Source organism: Phlebotomus papatasi, chromosome 2, assembly GCF_024763615.1.
Source record: "Phlebotomus papatasi isolate M1 chromosome 2, Ppap_2.1, whole genome shotgun sequence".
NCBI classification, from domain to species: domain Eukaryota; kingdom Metazoa; phylum Arthropoda; class Insecta; order Diptera; family Psychodidae; genus Phlebotomus; species Phlebotomus papatasi.
In genome coordinates this window covers 14409815-14432434 of record NC_077223.1, presented here as the reverse complement: position 1 = coordinate 14432434, position 22620 = coordinate 14409815, and the positions used below count along the sequence as shown (strand labels likewise).

At 31.7% G+C, this 22620-nt stretch overlaps 2 protein-coding genes across 6 annotated transcripts in view; one reads left to right on the top strand and one right to left on the bottom strand.

Moving 5' to 3' along the window:
* Positions 1–17919, top strand: part of LOC129802702 (parathymosin-like) — a 265721-nt gene extending 247802 nt beyond the window's left edge. The window contains exons 2-6 of the mRNA XM_055848721.1: positions 13873–13941; positions 16595–16624; positions 16697–16714; positions 17395–17442; positions 17519–17919. Of these exons, the coding sequence (XP_055704696.1) occupies positions 13878–13941; positions 16595–16624; positions 16697–16714; positions 17395–17442; positions 17519–17640 (282 nt within the window). The 5' untranslated portion in view covers positions 13873–13877 and the 3' untranslated portion in view covers positions 17641–17919. The remainder of the gene's footprint in view (positions 1–13872; positions 13942–16594; positions 16625–16696; positions 16715–17394; positions 17443–17518) is intronic.
* LOC129802683 (calpain-A-like) overlaps positions 1–22620 on the bottom strand; it is a 67679-nt gene that overhangs the window by 28729 nt on the left and 16330 nt on the right. The window lies entirely within an intron of this gene.

Below are 22620 nucleotides of genomic sequence, written 5' to 3'. Positions count from 1 at the left end.
GAACGTCATGGACACAATTGCTAGATAGAAATCTCTGTGATTCTTCTAATTATCCAACATGAAAATTCTACGAAAAGACAGTCGTTTTCCCTGCAATTTGATGTTTCAAAGCTCTTGTCTCATCATCATCAAATGTTTTCACACATTTTTTCCGTCAGTACTATTTGTGATTAATCGCGGTGATTTATTTTGACTGTGGCGTTCCGAATTTCTCGTGTGGAGATGAGGTCAAAAGTCGCAAGTATTGATGGTATATTTCTTCATCATCAAAATTAGGTTATTCTCATAATTATATTTTGCATATAGGGGAACTGTGACAAATTACGGACAGTTTGAAATATCGGACAATGTAACTTTCTTAAAAATGAACTAATAGGAATAGATTTTAAAATAAATGTTGGTTACACAAATTAAAGAAAATTATTAAACGAGGAAACTGTTCGAAATTTCGGACAGCTTTAAGTATCGGACATTTCTTTTGTTTCTTAAAATTCCATAATTTTTTTTCGAACTTCTCTATGTTATACAATACTTAACAAACAAAAAAGAGTCGTTTTTATGAAAGAGATACTGTGGAATTTTTTTTGAAGAGTTCCATAAGGCCAAGAAACTTTGAGAAACTCGGTGTCCGATATAGCATACAAAAAAATAAACATTTTTTTAATTCAATTTCAAATATAAACTAAGAATAATTTAAGAGACAACACTCTAGAAAAAGATGCAATAAAAAATTCAATTTGTATTTCAAGTCGAACTTAGGACTTCGGGGTTTATATGCAATGCGTCCGAAATTTGGCACAGTTCTCCTAAGTCAACCATCAAATGTGTATGAAGAGCTGTGGCAAAAAAAGTCATTGATGCTGTTATACAAAGAAATTCTGAGACTGAAAAATTAGATGCAAAGCCACAAATGAAGAGTTGCTCGTTGCGCTCCAACGACAAGAAAAAATGACTAAGGAAAAACGCTGCTCCATGGCACAAGTTGAGGCTCAGTTAATTGCTCAAAACCCAACAATATTTGTGCTCGATAAATTTTACATTCACTTTGCGGAAGAGTGGTGTGATTTGTGCTAATTCAATTAGGAGAGATTTACTTGAAGATTCATCCGCAGCATCTTATTTTGTAGAGTACATAAAATTTTGACTGAAAATAAAATTTTAGAGCTTTTCTGTAATGGATTTTAAGAGTGAAATTGGAGCGTTATTTGATTGGATTCAGGAAAAATTAAAATTTACCTTTTAGAAAATCTCCCTTATAGTGAAGATCACGGAAATCAATTTCTAATTGCTCAAACTCTTCAGAGAGGGTAAAAAAATCGGTTTTTTTTATATTTTAAATATAATACCCCGGAATAATATGAAATCATATTTTTATAAAAACTATATCACCGTTTGACAGTATGTCCCTCGACCGCTAAAATAAAGGCCAAGCAGTTACACGGGCTTCAGACATAAGGCTTAGCCATACGGTTTAACTTCCTAATTCCCCTAATTCCTTATCAGTCAAAATTTTTTGGAAAAATTTGAATTAGGATTGGATTTATTATTGGTAAATGACCTATTAGATTCTGAAAAGTCAATAAAATTGGTTGTTATTTAGGATTTTCAGACCTTCGGGAACTGGGATAAACCTCTACTCGGAAAATCGCTTTAGAGATAGAGATTTAGGGGTTTAGGTCTATTTAGTCTACTATAAATCGATCTTTACTGCATAAATATGTCTCTTATTTCCCTTTTACCACCTTCTCTAGAACTAAGTCGTTTTAGTATAGGAAATAAGGGGGCAGTTTTGCACAGCTAAACATTTATTTAAAAACTCCTTTGTGAAAAGAATTTTACGTATTTAAACTAACTAAGTCCGGGAAGTTTCATACACTTAATGGTTCTTGAAATGACAATTTTATCTACAATATAATAATATACTAATGACCTTGAATTATTCTTCTTTATTAATTTTTCAGAATTAAAAATTAAACAGGTTGAAGGTGTGTATTTTTACCCGTTTGATACGAGCTTAAATTAATTTGAAAGGTCATGATTACCATTTGGAACAATATAGAATATCTAAATCAGGTGTAAGCAAGAACCATTTGAAACCGAATAAAAGTCAAAATAAGTTTATCCAGGTAGCGTTTTGACTGTTGACGTACAAGTACAATTTTCATTTGACATTTGTTCAATTTCAAAGGGTTTTTGCTCACCTCTGCTCTAAATATAACTTCTTGTTGCTACTTTATTGTGGCAGGTTTTGTGGTACTATTTCAATGAAAAAATAACGTGTTTTTTTGAGTAATATACTGTTCTCAAGTGCTTCTGTATTATCGACTTTTCTTCATATTGGTTCCTGTGAAGACAGTTTGGTTGTTTTGAACACGTCGGGGACTAGGGAAAACAGTCGAGACAGTAGCCAACACAAAGAAAAGTCGATAATGAAGAAGCACTTGAGAACAGTAATATGCTAAAAAATATCATGTTCATTTTTCAATGGAATAGTAGCACCATTAAACTGTGTAAACATAGAAAGGACTAACTTTGTGGAAAATCTTTGAAAATTGTTCGAAATAGTTAGTAATTAATACAAAATGGTTATTAAAAATTTTCATATCGTTAATTCATAAATCACTTTATATTAGATAAAAAATGCCAAGACGATTTACAACTTTTTCAATTTCCTTTTGCCAAGAATATTTCATTATTTTTAGACATTTACAATTTATGATTTCCGTTTCATTTGTGTATTGATACAAATTTAATTTTTTCTGATCATTTTTACAAAAAATAAGTCCAGTTTGCCGAAGCTCTATTTTTCTACGAAACTCAATGGCTTTAATTATTGAAAAACGAATTTTTAGGGAATAGTATCGAACGTACGAATTCGAACATTCCACGAAGTGTTTTTCATTTGTACGCACCTTTTACAATTTCGTGAAATTTGTAATACTATATTTCACGATTTTTTTCTGCGCTAGAAAAAAATTGTTTAAAAAATTTGATTGCGGATCGTTTTCACAGCAAATTGAGAAGTTAAACAGTTCCTATATATTTTGATAATTGTTTTCATTTCTGACATGTATCTTTTTATATAAATCTATATGTAGGAGAAGGCTTTGAGGCTTCGCACACATTTTAACTTCAAACAATTCGTATTTTTCTTATATTCCTTTATTGAATCTTACTTATCTATGGTATAACATATTTTAAATGCTGCAGTCTTAAGTCACATATTCTGGAACAATTCGTCAGATTCATTGAAAGAATAAGGGAAAAATATGAAGTGTTCGAAACCAGAATATGTGCGAAGTTTGAAAGCCTGCCCCTATTTATTTGGAGATTAAAGCTCAGATAGTAGTGGTGTAAAGTACACACTAAAAATGAAGATTAGCGAGTACTTGTTAATTTTTACTGAAGCATTGAAATCATATAAAATTAATATATAACACTTTGAGATTTTATATGAAAAAAATATAATGTTTCAGTGAAAGTTACTTCCACATTGTTCCCCCGCAATATACATAATAAACACCGTGGTTTATTGTTTGTGTCTGCCCTGTCTGCTGGTGAAATATGACGACAGATCGCATTTGGTGACTCTTGGTTTTGGTTGGAATAAATTGCTTATTATGTACCATAAATGGCTCATTCACTTTTCGCTAGACCAATTAATCAGTACATAGCCTCTTCTGTGATTGACACAAATGAGTAGTGTGAATAGTTTTATGTGGGCTCTTGTTAGAGAATATTTGACGTGGAAAGTACATTTTCTCAGATAAAGATGTAATTTATTTCAATAATATGTGCAGTTTATAGATATTCAGAATTTTTTGTTCTCATCGATGCACATGAATTCTCATCTATTATCAAAATATTTTCATTCAACAAAGAAAGTAACAACTCTAAAGATGATTCAAAGGGTAGAAGAGATGAAAAATACTTTTAAAAAGTTGAATGCAAACTTTAACATTTTAACAATCTGTTGCGTTAGCTCTTCTGAGGTTTCTCCGCGCATTTTGAACGACTTCCCTTTCAAATTGCACGACTATGACTCTTTGGTGATATCTATATGTGGTGTCTGCCTTCACTATTTCAGCTATTGTTCATCCTTCGGAAAATGAGAACACTATAAAGAGATTTTTATTCTATCTGACAGGATGATACGTTGAATGAAATAGCATATAATAGGCCTAAAAAGGTAACAGTACACTTGAATGAATTTGCATTTTACATTTTACTGAAGTATAAGTACTTGATGTCTCTATAATGTCTTAAAGATCTTTCTTAACTAACTATTAATAATATTAATAATAATGGTGGGACAACGTTCCATAGAGGAACTTAGACCTTCTCGCAAGGGGAGTTTTAATACAGGGATAGGGTTGTCAGTCCCATGCCCCGTAATGAACCCAAACAGAAGTAGATTTTGATTCTCCAATAGTGTCTTGGATAAAAGGTAAATGGAACTGTATTTGCACAAAAAGTCGTTGATGTTCGAAGAATTCAAATTCAATTTCGAATTTTCATACTAAATTTTCGAACAAGGTGGGGAAAATTTATGAAATATCACACTAAAAAAACTGGTAAAACAGTTACTTAGTGATTATGGAGTGATTAAATACTGATGCAAGAATAGTAAACGTCGTTGTTCTGTTTTTTTCGTCACAACAGTGAAGACCGTCACATGTTGACACTTCAGCACTTCGAAATTCGAACAGGATGTAACTTCCGCCACCTTACGAAAGTATTAAGGAGTAAGAAAGTCTCTTTTTTGGATCTTCAAATAGATTTTCGAATGATGACTTAAAGGGAATTTGAACCCGAGAAAAGGGGTGAATAAGTGGGTCTCAGAGTGAACTGTGAGCGGCGATCAACAAAGTAGTGTCGATCTGGAGCTAAAACTTGGCAATTCGGTACTATTTCGCTAAGAAATTGAAAGATCGGCAGATTGACACGAGATCGGCAGATCGCTATGAGATCGGCTGATTGACGCGAATTCGGTAGGTTAGCACAATTTTTGGAACAAATCAACAGATCGGCGTTCGAATGAACCGTGGGTACCACAGTTATCTACCCCTTTACCCGGGACACTTACATCAGTAGTCACTCTACCACTTGATCCATTCTTTCCGTACAGAAGTAGATCTTGAAAAATTCGAAAATCTATTTGAAGATCCAAAAAAGAGACTTTCTTACTTCTTAATACTTTCGCAAGGTGGCGGAAGTTACATCCTCTTCGAATTTCGAAGTGCTTAAGTGTCAAAATGCGACGGTCTTCACATTTTGTGAGGAAAAAACTGAACAACGACGTTTACTGTTCTCACCCTAGTATTTAATCATTCCATAATCGCTGAGTAACTCTTTTGCGAGCTTTTTAGTGTGATATTTGATAAATTTTCCCCAACTTGTTCGAAAAATTAGTATGAAATTTCGAAATTGAATTTGAATTCTTCGAACTTCAACGACTTTTTGTGCAAATAGAGTTCCATTTACCTTTCATCGAAGACACTATTGGAGAATCAAAATCTACTTGTGATCGGGCTCATTGAGTGCCTTCTTTCTTTACTGACGTATGAGTTTAATAATAAAAACTAACCTTTTAATATCAATCTTTTGAAACTGTCGAAATTTTAGTACATTTTAATTTCAAATTAGAAAAATTGTTAATTACAACATTGAATGATGGTATTCCAATGAAAAATGCAAACGGGAAAAACATTTAGGGGAAACTGGGGCACCACCAAACACTGCGATTTTTTTAATCAAATATTCGACTTCTAAGGACAAGACCTATAGGAATTTATAGGCAGTGATGCTTGTCTACTGAAGAAATAGTTGAGATAGTCCAAGTAGTTAAGTAATAAAAATTAGTGTTTGGTGCTACCCCGTGTTTGGTGGTGCCCAGTTTCCCCTATTTTAGTACATAACTGCTCTCTCATGTTCTTCTGTATAATCGACTTTTCTTTGCGTGGTTTCCTATCACAACAATTTTTCCCAGTCTCGTTGTGTTCTGAAACCGCTAAATCAGCCGTGACAGGAACCAACACAGAGAAAGGTCGATAATGCAGAAGAACACGAGAGCAGACATGTACTAAAAAATATTTTTTTCCTTTTTCATTGGAAGAGCACCATAATACAGTAGATAAGGATAACTTTTGTTATACAGGGGATCCCGGGATAATGCAAACATATCTATGCATCTTTGCCTACCACTAGGAGAAAATTTGTAAAATCATTTTTGAAATACTCCTAAATATATGCAATTTTCTGACACGGTCGATTTGAAATTTGCTTTTTATGAACCATTGGAGCTGAAAATAGTCCGATGAATTGGTTTCAAATATATTTTGCATATTTTATGGGGTTTCTGCAATTTATTTAAAAGAAATCTCCTGAAATATGCAAATTTTCTGTGTGAATAAAGTAATTTGGCGCGATTTTCTTCGGTCCTGAAAATATGCATAATCCCGAGACTCCCTGTATAATTACTTATTTCCATTGTCTTTCGCAAGCTTTTCTTTACTACTAGCACTTAGGGATGATCTTCACTTCATCGACCCGATCTACCATGTTTGATCGGTGAACACTATCCTTAAGTTCTAAAATTAAAGAAAAATTTAAAGTAGTGGTGCAAAATGAATAAAATATGATCTTAAATGAAAAAATTGTCATTTATTTACTTAATTAATTAATTTATTTATTTTATTGATATTTAAGGTTATTCTTTATTTGTTATAAAATTAGTTAATATAGGACAGTGGTGCTATTTCAACGAAAAATGAAAAGGGAACATTTTTCTCCTGAACAGTTCTTAGCATTTTACTGTTCTCAAGTGCTTCTGTATTATCGACTTTTCTTTGTATTGATTCCTGTCACGATTGTTTGGTGGTTTTAGAAAATGGCGAGGACTGTGGAAAATAGTCGATGAAGCAACATAAAGAAAAGTCGATAATGAAGAAGCACTTGAGAACAGTCATGTGCTAAAGAAAAATATGTTCATTTTTCATTGATTTAAAAAAAAATCAGAAAATATGTACATAAAATTCTCGAGTGCGATATGTAATGCAACAATGTTTAATTCACTATTCTTTGTAAAATCTCATAAAAAGGCTATTTTGCATAAATTTATTTTATTATTACTAAAATATTCTAATTTGTATCATTCTCAGCCCATGTTAGGTTAGTTCGTATTTTTCTCTAAGTTGAATGTCACAATTTTCAGTAACTAAAGTAATAAAAAAACACACTTTCCAAGTAAATTAACAAGAAAGATGTATAAGTAAAATATGTGGAAAAAAGTACACAAAATACATTTATGGGTTGCAATGCAAACTGATAGAATATCTATAGGTAATACGACTCAAGTGTTTCATTTACTGAGTTGGTTGGTATACAATAAATGCCAGCACTTGGAGTGATATTAAAAATTCTTTTGCTTCAAAGCTGTACAAGAGGGGAAATGGTATAACTGCCGAGTACTCTCCAGGGAGAGATTTACCTCATTGATTGGCAAAATGTTGAATAATTTCAATTTCACAGAGTGTGGTTTGTGTTGTGGAAACGACCAACTCTTGTTGTGAGAAGAATCTCAGGTGAGAGACATTGGTTGAAACCGTTATCAGCTAAATTACGTTCAAAATAACCTTTATAAGACCGTCTACTTAACACTTCTTGGATCTCTATGTTGAGAAAAGGAAAAACGAGGAATTTTCCATGAATGTGGTCATCGCATTCAATTTCAAATTGTTTCTCTTACTCTCCTATACAATCTCATCTAACACTCATCAAACTCTTTATGGGCATTTTATGGACATAAGTATCTCTGGCTACGAGTAAACTATGGAAAATGTCACGAAGTGCATTCCTAGCAATATTGCGCCCAGGTGAGAAAGAAGTGTAAAAAAAAAGACTTGATAAGTGATTTTATATTTTCTATATTTCTTACGGTGCTAATATTAAATGCTTGCCATTCGAAAAAGAATGAAAGTATTTGTCTCTGTAAGGAAAACAATTGATTTTTAGAATCAGTATTTATCGCCCTATTATCAACATGCTCTCATAAATTTTGTTGTTATTGTTAGAAATTGAAATTTAATTATTTTGCTTTAATAGAGTAGAAGAAACGCTTTTTTGTCATGATACCTTTATTGATCGTCTCGTTAAAATACTTAAAATTTATGTATCTTATAAAATGCAAGTATTTTGACGAGCTTTTCTCTAATATACATAAAAATAATTGTTAAACCGTTATATGTCAAATGATTCTGAAACTGTCCATAAGTATGTTGCTTAGTAATATTCTTGAAAAGTACATTTTTTTCTGTTTGAAAACGGTTATAGATACGAACTTGTGGTTTTGCATATAAAAACTAAAAACATACAAATGTAAGCCCAGATGGGACTCACCTACTTAAAATTCAAACTTAGAGGGAAATTAGAGAACTGAAGGTGCCACCCATTTTTCACTTCATGAGAGTGAATCGTCCACAGCTATTGATGCTCACTCCCTGAAGACTGAGGACATTTACCTAACAATAAAAGCCCCAAAGCAACCTTTTAGCACCCATAAGGATGGTAGGGGTTGGGAGTGTCAAAGGAATGAAGGATTAGGATTGGTGGGTTATGGCTGTCGACTGGGTTGACATGTGTCGAATAGACCACACGCTCTACACAAAATTCATTCCTTAAAAAATGTAAATTTTTATTATTACTCATATCGAGATATTTGTTTCAGAAAGTAATCAGTTATGCAATACCATAATTCTGTATTGGAGGAATCTGCTAAGACCATTGTAGACCGCCCAGGAGCGCCTTCCGGTATTTAGTTTCTTGCACTAGGCGGCAATCGAACTCGCAACTGCGAGAGTCCCTCTAGGACACTTTAGGAAGTTAATAGAAGTTCAATAGGTCAATAGGAGGTTAATAGGTCAATAAATGGTCAGTAAAAAGTCAATAGAAGATCGAAAGGTTAACTATAGATAAATATTCTCTGTACATAAATACAATTACCATTGAACTAAAGTTCGTAAAATTCTCACAGTTAACTATAAAGTTCATAGACTGTCAATATGTTAATTTAAGGTCAATGGAAAGGAATTAGCCATTAAAGAGCTCACTTATGCTCTTACCAACTGCTTCACGAAATCCCCAGGACTTAATATAAGAGAGATTTTCCCGCGATCCATTCTTTTAACAATTTGACAAACAGTAAAAAAAGATTACAACGATTTGTTTGTTTGTTTTTTTACCATATTGTTGTAAAATTACACAAAGATGTAATTTTTTGCACGTAATTGAACTTTTTAAGTAATATTCAGTAGTTTGTTTTATGAATATTTCACGTCCATTTATAACTTCTAAATTCTCAATAAAGCATTATTAAGCAATAAATAACAAGAATAATTTACTGCTTTAATTGATTTTATTGTTATTTTCTACTTAAATTTGAGAAAATTGAAATAAGAGTGTCGTTAATTAACGTCTGGTTGTACAGTTGTACGCAAAAATGTGTACAAATTATATAATGCCAAACGCACAATAATTTTTGTTTTGTAAACAAGTTTTTGACATTTCTATGAGAGTGACTGAGACCTAGATCTATTAATCTCGCTCACTCTCATAGAAAATTTTGAAATCATATTTACAAACAAAAGTTATTGTGCGCTGGGCATAAATGTGTATCGTTATTATAAAATTACATATTTATGTAAATATTACAATTAAAATTATGGTAATATAATCAAATAATTTTTACTGTGCATATACGATGCATTAACAGGATTTTCTACCATTTCTTTGAAGAGACCGGTTCTGAAGTCGGCGGTAGACGCGGTTCAGTTAATGAAATTAATGGACTTGCAATAAACAGTACAGAACTCATGAATAAGAGTACTATGTGAAACCTGTGAAAGATTCTTCCGCTCTATCTTCCTTTTACATCAGTATAATTTACATAAACCACATAACGATTTTATATTTCTGCAAAAGGAAAATTTAAAGAATTACCATAGAACAGTCACCTTTGAAGTGTTTCTTCTGTACAAATAAGCTTTGTAGGTAACATAACACTAAAGGTGTGAATATTAGACAGGAAATATGATATTTATGAGCTTCCGTGAATGTGATATTGGCATTAAAATCACTCGCACAATTCAATGTGAATAAACTCAGGGTATATGAGAGATTTATGGGACATTTCGTACTTTCACTATTGTTCTGTATTCCTCAAAAAGAGAATGCAAATTAAGAATCTTAAAGCTTGAAATACAATAAAGATAATTAGATGCTTGCATTTCTTGAAAGATTATTACGGAAAGGATACTCCCATTAACAATCTGGAACTACTTTTCATAGGGGAAAGCGTGCTACCTTTAGACGATTTAAGCTTTGGACAACTCATTTTTTTTATTTTCTTAATGGATTTAAACTATGGTTCTTTTCTAGATATTTCAGGCACTGACTGGCTTAGCTATTAACTTCTAATATTTTAATAGATAATATTAATTAAAAATGTGTTGAAAAAATGAGTAATTCGAAGTTTGAGGTGCCGAAGGTCGCGTGTTTTCCCCTAAAATGATTTTCCTCAGTTTACAATAAATATACTATGCTCAATTTCATAAAATTCCGTATCTCTGGTAATAGAGAAAATTCTAGAATTAATAAATACTCCACCTTTATGGCCTCTACATACTAGAGAAATTTTTGTCCATATTTAAGAGTTTCTTCTGCACAACTATAGGGAATTTGCTTCGGATCTAGTGTATAGAGGTAATTAGTGAGAATTGTAATAGGAGAAAGCCCGCTATTTTCGGACGACTTAAACTTCGAAAAACTCAGAATTTTCTATATGTTTTTTTTTTTTTTTTTAAATAAATTTGACTCATAATAAATATTACATTTGAATAGCTAGTCCAATACCTCAAATTTCTTAGAAAGAGCTATAAGCCAAATCCATTAAGAACATAGAAAAAATCGAGCTGTCCCGAAGCTTAAGTCGTCCAAAGGTAAGGCGCTTTCCCCTACATAAAACAATTACATCAGAGGCGTGCAAGAACCGTTGAAACCAAACGTCAAATAAAACATGTACGTCAATGGTCAAAACGCTACCACAACAAACTTATTTTGACGTTTATTCGGTTTTCAACGGTTCTTGCACATCTTTAAATTACATACTCATAGGGTAAGTGTGCCAAATTCCGGCCAGCTTGCAATTTCGGCCACCTTGTTTGTTCCTCGAATTTATATGAATTTTTATTTTTTACATACTCTAAAGATTATAAAATGCAATAGAATAACAAAAAATGTAACTTCGACAAACGAGATGACGTGAAAAAGGCATTGGAAGAATTCGTGAAGGGCAAGGAACTATGAGAATGAAGGTGGCCGAAATAGGGCACCAAAGCTATGTCTACATTTTATTCATTTTAAAATGTATTAAGAATGTTTTTAGAGTAAATAAAGACGATAAACTGTCTACAAGGTTCTAAGAAACACTCCTTAAATAGAAGGAATAAGAAAATCAATTTCTATTAAAGATATTACATTTCAAACTTGAGACTTTGGCGCTTGCATGCAACTATGTAGAAATTTGGCACACTTACCCTATAATGCAAAATTAAACTTTTTAAAAAGGTCTTTAATATTAAAGATTGTAAGGATGGAAGGTAGATTTATTTTCAGTTTTTTACCTATTTACAGTATGCAGTAATTTGTGTTTTAGGTGTCTAGAATTTTTCATTAATTAAGTTTAATTGTGTGCAAGAGCAATTAATTTCTTCGTAAATGCAGAGAGTGATGTTTCCTCAAAAAGAATGGGATGAGATTGAGAATGTGATGTTTGCTATGTATGTTAACTGTACTTCACATCAACTTCTTTACTCGCAGTGAAGAATGTTGGTAGAATATTTTAGATTTATTTTAATTGTTCCCGATTGAAGGTTGCACTTCATTCCCTCGTGTCTCGAGAATGTAGCTCACTCGTCTATCATCTGCAATTATTTTTTTGAGTCAATAGGACACTATAAAAATTATTTCCCATAAAAACGATGAGATAGTAGACAAAGGTAGATCGCACTGTGACACATTTCCCGGAAAAATTCTGTCCCATTTTCCATCTTCTCAAGTCCCGCAATTCGTTTCAAAGTGTATTTTTTTTCGCTTTAACAATAAACAAGGCGCATTTGCCGCAAAGAACTTGTATGTGTTTAAGCATGAGAAGTTACATGAAAAGTTGCTTCACAAAGGCCACAAAAAAGAACTAATGGTAATAGCTGAGGAAAGAATAAATAGATGTTATTGACAAAATATTCACTTTATCAAATATAGTGAAATACACAAGAAGGAATATTGTTATCTGAGTTCATGGGATCATTCTGTCAAAAGAAATTTCAACATTCTTCATGTCCTTTATTGCTTTAGTTTTTTTTTAAAAGAACAGAAGAATAAGAAAATTTGAAAATTTAAGATAAAATCTTTATAAAAAGGGAAAATTTATTGTCCATACAATTAACCCAATTAATTGGTAAAGCATTGGTACAAGAGATCCTTGGTGGAGGTAAACTCATTGATTTAAGTATCGTTATCTGATTGACGATTCATCGTACATCAATACAATTGATGTTGAAGAAACAGTTTGCAAAATTTCCACAATAAACCTATTAACTGTGGGAGTGAAGATACATTAGACTTTGAGTGATTATCGTCTGGGACAATCAGCCCATTATCTGCAACAGCAGACATAGGTCAAATACTAAGGTATGCCAACTACCTTTTAAAAATAAAGTGTGTTTTTTTTTCAAACCAATTAAACTTGAACCATTAATAAATTAAATCAATATTCATCTCCTTCCCAGGGTGCACCGCCCTCTGGTGGAGGTATTACAAAACAAGAATGCATCTTACGATAATATATGCTTCTTGTATCCTTCTTATAACCAGAACTGTGCGGATGAAAAGAGGGATTTGATTCGGACACATGAATGTACAATAGAGGAGCGTACATGTCTTACTTTTGGACTTGTTTCCAAAACTAAAGGCATCTACACACTAGAGAAATTTATGTCCATATTGAAGCAAATTCCCTACGCTTGTTTAAATAAATAAATAATTTTTAAAAGTATTCTAGAATTGCATAATTACTAAATTTATTACTAGATTTTCAAAGTCCGTACTTTCACATTCATTTGTCCGGAATTCTTAATTTTACCCTATAGGGCAAAGTGGGGCGGTTTCACGCAGCTGTTTTTTTTTCATGTTTTCACTATTTTTCTCTAGCGTATCTTCAGTATTGACTAAGTGAAAGAACAATTCATTAATAATGATTTTTCCTCCCAAAAATTCTTATTTCCAAAAGTAATGCATGTGTGAAACTGCCCCGCCCTTACCTAGCCTGTTAAATCTTAGTCTATATCACTACGTTTTAGAAGAACCATTTGAAATTAAAATATTTGTATGTTACGTGTGTAATTTTCTCTATAAAAAATACTCCTTGTTTTGTCAAATATACCGATATCGTGACTTAGAGATAGATCGAATAGAATAATTCTGAAAGAAGCTGTTACCAAGTATAAAAATTTTTATACTTCAGTGCCTCACGCTGTAAACCAATTGTTAGAACTTTTTCTAGTTTATAAGATAATTGCACTTAGCAACTTATCCCATGAAATTTACAAAGAGTAAGGTGTACTTCACGTGCTACTCATATGTGGTTAAATCTTTATAATGTTTATAATGACTAAATTTAGTTGGAAATAGACAAGTAGAGTATCGTGGACAAATATTACACACGAATCACGTTTTAAGTACAAAACAATTCTATGGTTGAACTATAAATACGATACATTTTGCATAGAATCGATTATATCAAGTGAAGTTCGTAACGGAAAAAAATGTCTAAAGTGTTGCTTTGTGTAGCTATTGTTGTGGCTTTAGCCATTATTATTCAGGATTTTGGTAAGGATAAAAAAATATATAAAATACTTTAAAAACGAAAAATTAAACGAATAAGTGTTTCTAAACTGTGGAAATAGTGCAAAAGATAATAATTTTATATCAATTGTAGTAGAGTAGAAAAGCCTAATTCAGAATCTGCTATATAAGGATTTTTTTTATTAAAATTGATCAGTGTGAATAGATTTTATCTGGAGCGCAAAGAACTAAATAATAAGATTGTGATATATTATTAAATAAAAATTTAATAACTGTTTTTAGGAAAAATTCTATATCCTCTGAAAAATTATCATTTGGAGCAGGTTCTGAACTAGGCTATTCTACGCTATATCTAAGTTTTTTTTTGGATAAGTGTTAAGGTAATCATTGAGTGATGCTAAATCTTTTTGGCGACAAAAACAGTGAAGAATATTAATGTGGCAGAAAAAATTGCAAAATCCGCTAGTTTTTTACTTTAAATATTTATTATGAAAAACATAAAAAAAAGTGCAATATTCGTCGTTGGTATTTATTAAAACTAAAAGAAATTTTTAGGTCAATACTTTCAAAAATAAATTGTTCGACTTCGAGCGATTTATCTCAAGATGTTGTAATATTCTGAAGACATATGGCCTTATGGCTTTCGTTATTAAACATAATCCATCAATAAAAACTTTAATTATTACCATTCTAAATACCCAAATATACTCAGGCTGATCTTCGAGAATATTTGGTCTACAAAATTTTGCAGTAAAGGAGATTTGCAATTTCCTAATTTACTAATCGATGATCCTAAATTTGCAGTGTTTGATAGTTTGTGATGATGGTTTTCCGCCAAATTTTACTGGCTTAATATTATTGAGGACCAGCCTGAGTCTATTTGGACCCACTTAATATTTATAGTTTGTTCTATTTAGTGATAAACGAATTATCCATTGATTAAACAATTCATGTGAAAATCGCATTAATTATATTAAATCAATTTAAACCAATTTAATTGGGCCGAGTTTACCTGTAATCAACAAATTGATTCAATTCTAAATATTATATATTAAGTGATTCAAATACACAAAACACACATTTCGTCGCTTATCAGCGACAATCAATATCAATCACATTAAAATTTTGATGTACAAGTGTAATAATACTGTAAGAATGGTTTGAACTGGAAGTTACTTTTTCATCGAAATTGACGAGGCCCAGGCTAATATATTTATAGAAGACATTTTAAGATTGTTCCAAAATATGGGATCGGGAATCTTCGTTTTTTCCATTTTGTTTTTTACGCTTTTGTTTTTCCCAGTTTGTCTTCGGTAATTTTTGTCTTTTGAAAACTTTGCCTTTGGAAATCTTGTCTTTCTTACATTTTGCACAATTTTCGTAAATTTTGTCTGCAACACATTTTGCACAAGTATATTTTATAACTTTCTAAAAATTTCTCTTTTTTCAGAAAATTTCCCTTTGCCCCAAGGAACGAAACTAAAAACTTCCCAAAACACAGAGAATTTCCCTTTGCTCCAAAGGACGAAACTAAAAACCTCCTAAAAATAGAAAATTTCCCTTTGTCCTGACAGACCATACTGATAACTTCCCAGAACACAGAAAATTTCCCTTAGCCCCAAAAAGGACAAACTAAAAACTTCCCAAAACACAGATAATTTCCCTTTGTCTCAAAGGACGAAACTAAAAATTTCCCAAAACATAGAAAATTTCCCTTTGCCCTGAAGGATGAAACTAAAAACTTCAAAAAAACACTTTTGTAGGGGAGGCCGGGGTAGAATTAGCCACCAAATGCGACTTTCAATTCCATAGAATTTGTACAAAAAATGTTTGTATGAGGCTGAAAAATATTTCAATGAATAGTAAGGGAAGTGTATATTTAGAATAAAGAGTGATGTCCTCAATATTCCTTCGCAGGCAAACCATAAGATACCACTATCTAATATTATACGTGGCTAATTCTGCCCCGGTCTCCCCTAATATCATTATTTTATTTAATAAAACTTGTTTAAAACATATGAAAGACAAGCTTTCCAAAGACAAAGTTTCCAAAAAACAAAAATTACCGAAGACAAAGATTCCAAAGACAAACTGGGAAAAACAAAAGTGTAAAAACAAAATGGAAAAAAACAAAGATTCTGCAAACGCCAAAATATAGAGTTAATGTGGCACCATATTCTCATAGTTTTCGGTAATATACAATTTTTCTTCTCTCTTTTATGAGTAAAATTTGTTGGTTATCACATTTATGACTTGTGATCAAAATGTTATAATGATCGAAAAAGATGTTTTAAAGAAGAATCTAATAAGGGATTCCCGTACAGAATTGGCCAGAGTTAGAATTAGACAGAGGTGTGTTATAGTATTTCTTAAAAAGAATATTGAGCAAACTGAGCAAATTAACATTCGAAACAATTAACTCCCTCCCTATTAATTGAAATATTTATCAGTCTGATTGAAGCACATTTTTCGCAAATTAGGCAAAGAAAAATTTCATTTGCTGGCAAATTCTGCCTCAGTCTCTCCTACTAAAATAAATAATTTCACCTATAAATAATTATTTTTGATCAACCCATACTTCAAACTTCTTAAAAGGGTTACAGGCCTTCCATGCAAATGCAAAAATAGTTTTTTGTTATGTAATACATATCAATTCTGTTTTTTTTTTCAATTTCAGAAACCGTACATGCGGTTCCTGCTGCTAGAGGTGAGTGCACTTATTTACGAAATGATTTTTTTTTAAATTGTAATCTGTTTTATTTTTAAAAATCTATTTTAGCTGGATTTTTCAAAGACGGTAAGCAACTTACTTAAATATTTTTTGAGTATATTATATGAATTCTCTGGAAAATTATGTTTGAGCTACTTCCATATGGTTACATACTTAAAATTAAGATTTCAAAAATCCAAGGATTTGAATAATTTTTCAAATATCTCATAAATAATCAAGTAATTATAAAATGTTATAAGTATTTATTAATTAATAATAATAGAAATACCAGTCTCCTTAAATACAATAATTTAAACCCGTAATAGATTAAAACAAAAATAAGAACTTTAATTTAAAGAATTCGGTGTTTTAACTTTTATATATTACAAGATAATTTACTAAATTTCAATTATTCATTGCGATAAGAAAGTTCATATTTGACTTTGAATCTTATGCTTATGATAAAATCTTCTTTTATTATTGTATATCCTGTGTATCTGATAATTTTGGAAAATAATTTCCCCAAAATTTTTTGCATTAAATGTTTTTTTCGAATTATGCCCAACGCACAATAACTTCTGCTTAGTAAACATGTTTTTGATATTTCAATGAGAATGAGTGAGACCTAGATCTAGTCATCTCGCTCATTCTCATAGCACATTTTGAAAACATATTTACAAACAAAAGTTATTGTGCGTTGAGCATTAAATGACGCATATTATTTTGTATACAATGTGTACTTTTATTTATTTTTACTATAATTATAGTTGCAAGCACAGCTAGCAAGACTGTCAGTAAAAAACCGTCGAAAGGAGGTATGTTTGAAATTATACAAATAAAGTATACATAATAACAAGATTGATATATATCATATTATGTATAATAATATAGAGAAGAGTGAGGAGTCGTCTTGGGTAGGATACCTTACAGATGATTTCCATGTTGAAGAGGATGGAGATGAGGATCATGAGGAGGATGATGAGGATGAGGAAGAACCCGAAGATGAGGACTAAACCAATAACTAGACTACTAGTGTATTATCCACAATTAAAAAAAAAAACACATAATGCTTCAATGTGTTTTAACAGCACTTTTGGGAAAATGGTAATTTTTCACATCACAAATTACGATATTTTAAATAAAACTTTTATTTAAAATGTTAACATTTTATTTCATTCCCTACAGATCGGAAACACTCTTAATTGTTATTAAATTGCTGCTAATCTTTGTCACTAAATTTCTTAAACTACCTTATGTAATTTGGAAAATAAATTGATTTCTTTTACTTTGTATTACTTTTTGATTTAATGATTACTATACAAAAGTAAGTATTAGCTGCAGCAAGAAATAGACATACTTACGATTTAACCCTTTAAGGACGATTGGAACACCGGTGTTCCATAAAGAAAATAATTTTTCCTGACTACCTAAAGTTATTTTTTCCTTATGTTTGTACGTTTTTGCAAAGTAGAAGGTTGAAGGAATCTAGGATATTTTTTGAAAGTCTCTAGCTATTTGCTATATAGTAGATTTTTAAGCTAAAAAATGACGAATTTTTAAATTCTTATAATGATAACTAATTTTAATTATTTTTTATACTTCCATTTTTTTAAGCAAAACCGTTTTGGAAAAAGAAACTACAATACTCAAACATAATATTTTTGATTAGAGTGACAATTTTCATTCATTGGTATTGTCAGAAAAATTATTTAAATTTTTTGGCTATTTTTGTTCCAATCACTTATAGAAGTAAAAAATACACGTTATCAAACTTATCAGTTACGTTATCAAAACTTATCTCAAAGTAATGATTGAAACACGCCAAACTTTCGAATAATCATAATTAATCTCAATCATCTCAATTAATTTTCAAATACAGAGAATTTTAATTGGCATTGTATAAATGAGCAGTAAAAAATTAAAAATTGAGCAGTAACATAACAAATTTGATACAGTGATATTATCGTCCAAATTTCGGCAAAGGGAAATCAAAGGGTTTTTCATTCTAACTGCAACAGATTTAAATGTTAAATATATAACTTAGACCCATTTTTGTAAAGATTTAAGTTTTTACTGACCATAATTAGATATTTTACTGCCCATTTTTGATTTTTTACTGCCCATTTTGAATTTTTTACTGCTCGTTTGTTTTTTGCCATTTTAATTTGTCTAATGTTAAATGAATCAGTAATAAACATTATTCTACTTCAGAGATTTAATTTTAATTGGTTTCTGAACCAACTTGAAAGAAGTTATCAGTAATATTTGGAAAACAACTTAAAAAATATACGCTTACGAATATGTTCAGGTAGAGTTGAAGGAACATCTGTTCGGCAGGGAACACCAATTAACAATTTTATCAAAACATATCCATAATATGACTTTTTCATTAATTTACCTTTTCCTATAACAATATAGATGTTTAAATTCCATATCCAAAATGGTACAAAATAGGGTGGCAATAGGTCATGATATGATTCCTTAAAGTGCCAATAAGTTTTTCTTCGACCCTACTCAAACGTGGTTAGGATAAAGATTAAGATAAGTATATAGTAGATAAGTAAGGTTAACATAAGCCGAGTTTCATAGAGATCTTCCCAAAATCTCACAACATGAAAAAATGATTAGGGTAAGTGTGCCAAATTTCGGCATAGTTGCATGCAAGCGTCAAAGTCTGAAGTTTGAAATGTAATATTTTAAATACAAATTGATTTTTTTTATTCTTCCTTCTGAAAAAGTGTTGCTTGGAACCTTGTAAAGAGTTTACCGTCTTTATTTACTCTAAAATCATTCTTAATACATTTTAAAATGAATAAAAATATTGACGTAGCTTTGGTGCCCTATTTCGGCCACCTTCAATCTCATATTTCCTTGCCCTTCGGGAATTCTTCCAATTTCTTTTTCACGTCATCTCGTTTGTTGAAGCTACATTTTTTGTTATTCTTTTGCATTGTATAATCTCCAGAGTATGTAAAATCTAAAAGTTCATGGAAATTCGAGGAACAACAAAGGTGGCCGGAATTGCAAGCTGGCCGGAATTTGGCATACTTACCCTGATGAAAAACTCATGTCATAGGAAAATTATCTAGATTGAACTGGGATATTTCGTTCTATGTCCAATCGGTCAAATTTTATAGAAACAATTCAGAATATGCTTTCGTAGTAAGTTGTACTGGAAAAATTGGTCAAATTATCTTTCTACGGTTTATCTAAGCATATACTTAGTAAATATGAGCTGTATCAGAGATGGTTAAGTGCACTGAACAATGCAGTAGCTGTGATTTTGAAAGATTCACATCTACAATACTTGCAAATGAAAATTCGACAGCAACTACCATTGCGATTGTTGACTGAAAGATTTATGACTGTGGATTTATCTGGTTTAAGAGGTTTTAAAATCACTTGAGCTGTGTTGGCGAGTGCATCGATTGGAAACATTCATGGGGATTCGCACAAGTGCCCTACTGAATGATGCGTGCGACGTGCTATTCAACGATTACCGTAATATTTAATATTCCCATCTGTTGCTGCTGCCTTTCTCACCTTCAATTCCCGCCATTCTGTTCCACAGCCTTATCGCTTCTCGCCATCTCACTTACCCATCAACTTATCAAGCACGTTTCTCTGGATGCTTTACACATACCAGAGAATAGAATCATTGCTTCATTATGTGACCAGGGTTACTTTATATCATGTACTTATATGTAGCATCAATACATATATATGTATAACACCATGTTATTCCAAACCGTCCAAACACATTCGTTTTTATGAATTAAAGGGACATAACTCTACTTACACTCTACGCAGGAATTAATTTGAGTGGAACAAGATTAGGATATTACAGGGTGAGTCAATTGAACTGCAACTTTTGAAAGTAAGGTAAAGTGCCCTCAAGTCGACCGGTTCCTCAATTCGACCGTAAGAGTTATTTATTCAATTTATTTATATTTGCACAAATATTTGGCGTATGATCTAACATTAATAGGTCAATTATTTCGTAAATAAATAGGAATCAGTGACATTTTTATAGAAATTCACCATCAAACATTCAAAAATTGACCCACCGGTTGAGTTGAGGTACCTGTCGACTCGAGGAACCGGTCGACTCGAGGGCATTTTACCTAATTTTATTTATCTTTTTATTTGAAAATGAAATTTATTGATGTAAACAAGAAAAAAATCAGAAAATAGTCAACATTTGAGAATTTATTTAAAATTTTGAATAAAATCGCCTTTGGAACGGACAATATCCCTGTGTTAATCAATGAATGCATCGCACGCTGCCCGAAAATGAGAATCCGGCATGTGATCCCATTCAAGACGAACGGCTCCCTTCAGCGGATTGGCACTTTAGGCATGATACTGACCAACAAAACGCCCTTTTTGGAGAACTCGAAAGAATTTACATTCGCTGATCGTGGGGGCCAACGTGCACTCGAAATCAATAACGAAACGTTTTTTAGCCAATATTTTTTGACGTGCGATTTCCGTAATGGTTCCGAGGCTTATTGGAATCTCCACTATTTCTAACCGATTTTTTTGTATACTCACGGCTTCAGAGCTTCTTCCAGGACAATTCCCCGATACACATTTATATTCATTTTGACCAGAGTTTTTTGAACAGAGGCGGTGCATTTTTGCTACGTTTTATCACAGTGAAAATGTCTTTTTTGACATTCAGTTGCCTGCGCCGGGAGGGACTCGAACTCACAACATTGAGAGTCGAGTCAGAGATCTCATCTGCCTAATACCCAATGGTCTTACCTATTGCGCCACTGAGATCTCTTGTAACCAATAAAATGAACTAATTTTATGAAAAATTTGAGCATGCTGTTCCGAACAGTTTCAAAGTTATAACGATCTAAATTTAGTTGCAGTTCAATTGACTCACCCTGTGGAATAGCGTAATGGTGCTATTCCAATGGAAAATTAACATGTTTTTAGCATTGGTTCCACATCCTGCTACACTATCGACTTTTCTTTGTGTTGCTTCATATTATGACTAGGTTTGGTTGTTTTAGAACACGGCGAGGACTGAGGAAAACAGTCGAGACAGGATTGAACATAAAGAAAAGTCGATAATGCAGAATCACTTGAGAAGAGTAAGTGCTAAGAAAACAGGTTCATTTTTCATTGGAATAGCACCGTAATTCAGAACCTGATACAAATCAGATTTTTTTATTAAAAATTATCTAAACTAAATGAATGGATTTTCAATTTATTTGGTTCGCGAAGAATAAAATAATAAGATTTTGACATAAATAATAATAAAAATTTAGTAGAATGCTTAATTAAGATAAAGCGCAGGCTCTGAATTAGGATATTCTACGCTACTTTTTTCTTATTCTATATAGGGGGAAATAGGGCTACTTTGAGCTATGGGGCTATAAACTTAAACTTAAAAAGGTGTAAAATTAACATTAAAAAATGTTGATATATTTTTACACCTAAAAAGTGTTAAAGTTACGAGGAAAAAAAGTTAATCGCACCCCCTTTTTTATCAGTGTTTAAGCCAATCATCTAACGATCCTACCATAATAATATTTGTTCAATTTTGCTCACTAAAATTTTTGGTATAATTTATTTTATTAGAGGATGACCGCGACATTTTATACGCAACAGCCTAATATTATGTTTGTCTTGACTTCACGTAAATATCCCCAAAACCATTCATAATAACATATAAGCATTTTTCTTAAATTACAAGGTTATTTGTGAAGTAAAATATAATATTGCTTGTTTACAAAATTCGCATGAAACTCCTATCATGTCTTAATACGCATGAATTTTGTTACTTATGCTCAACTCACAATAACTTTTGTTTGTAAACGTATTTTCAAAAATTCGTATGAGAGTGAGCGAGATGACTAGATCTACATTTCATTCACTCTCACTAAAATGTCAAAAATATGTTTACAAAACAAAAGTTATTGTGCACTGGGCATTATACACTTGATTGAAAAATTGACAACAGATAAATAAATAATGAT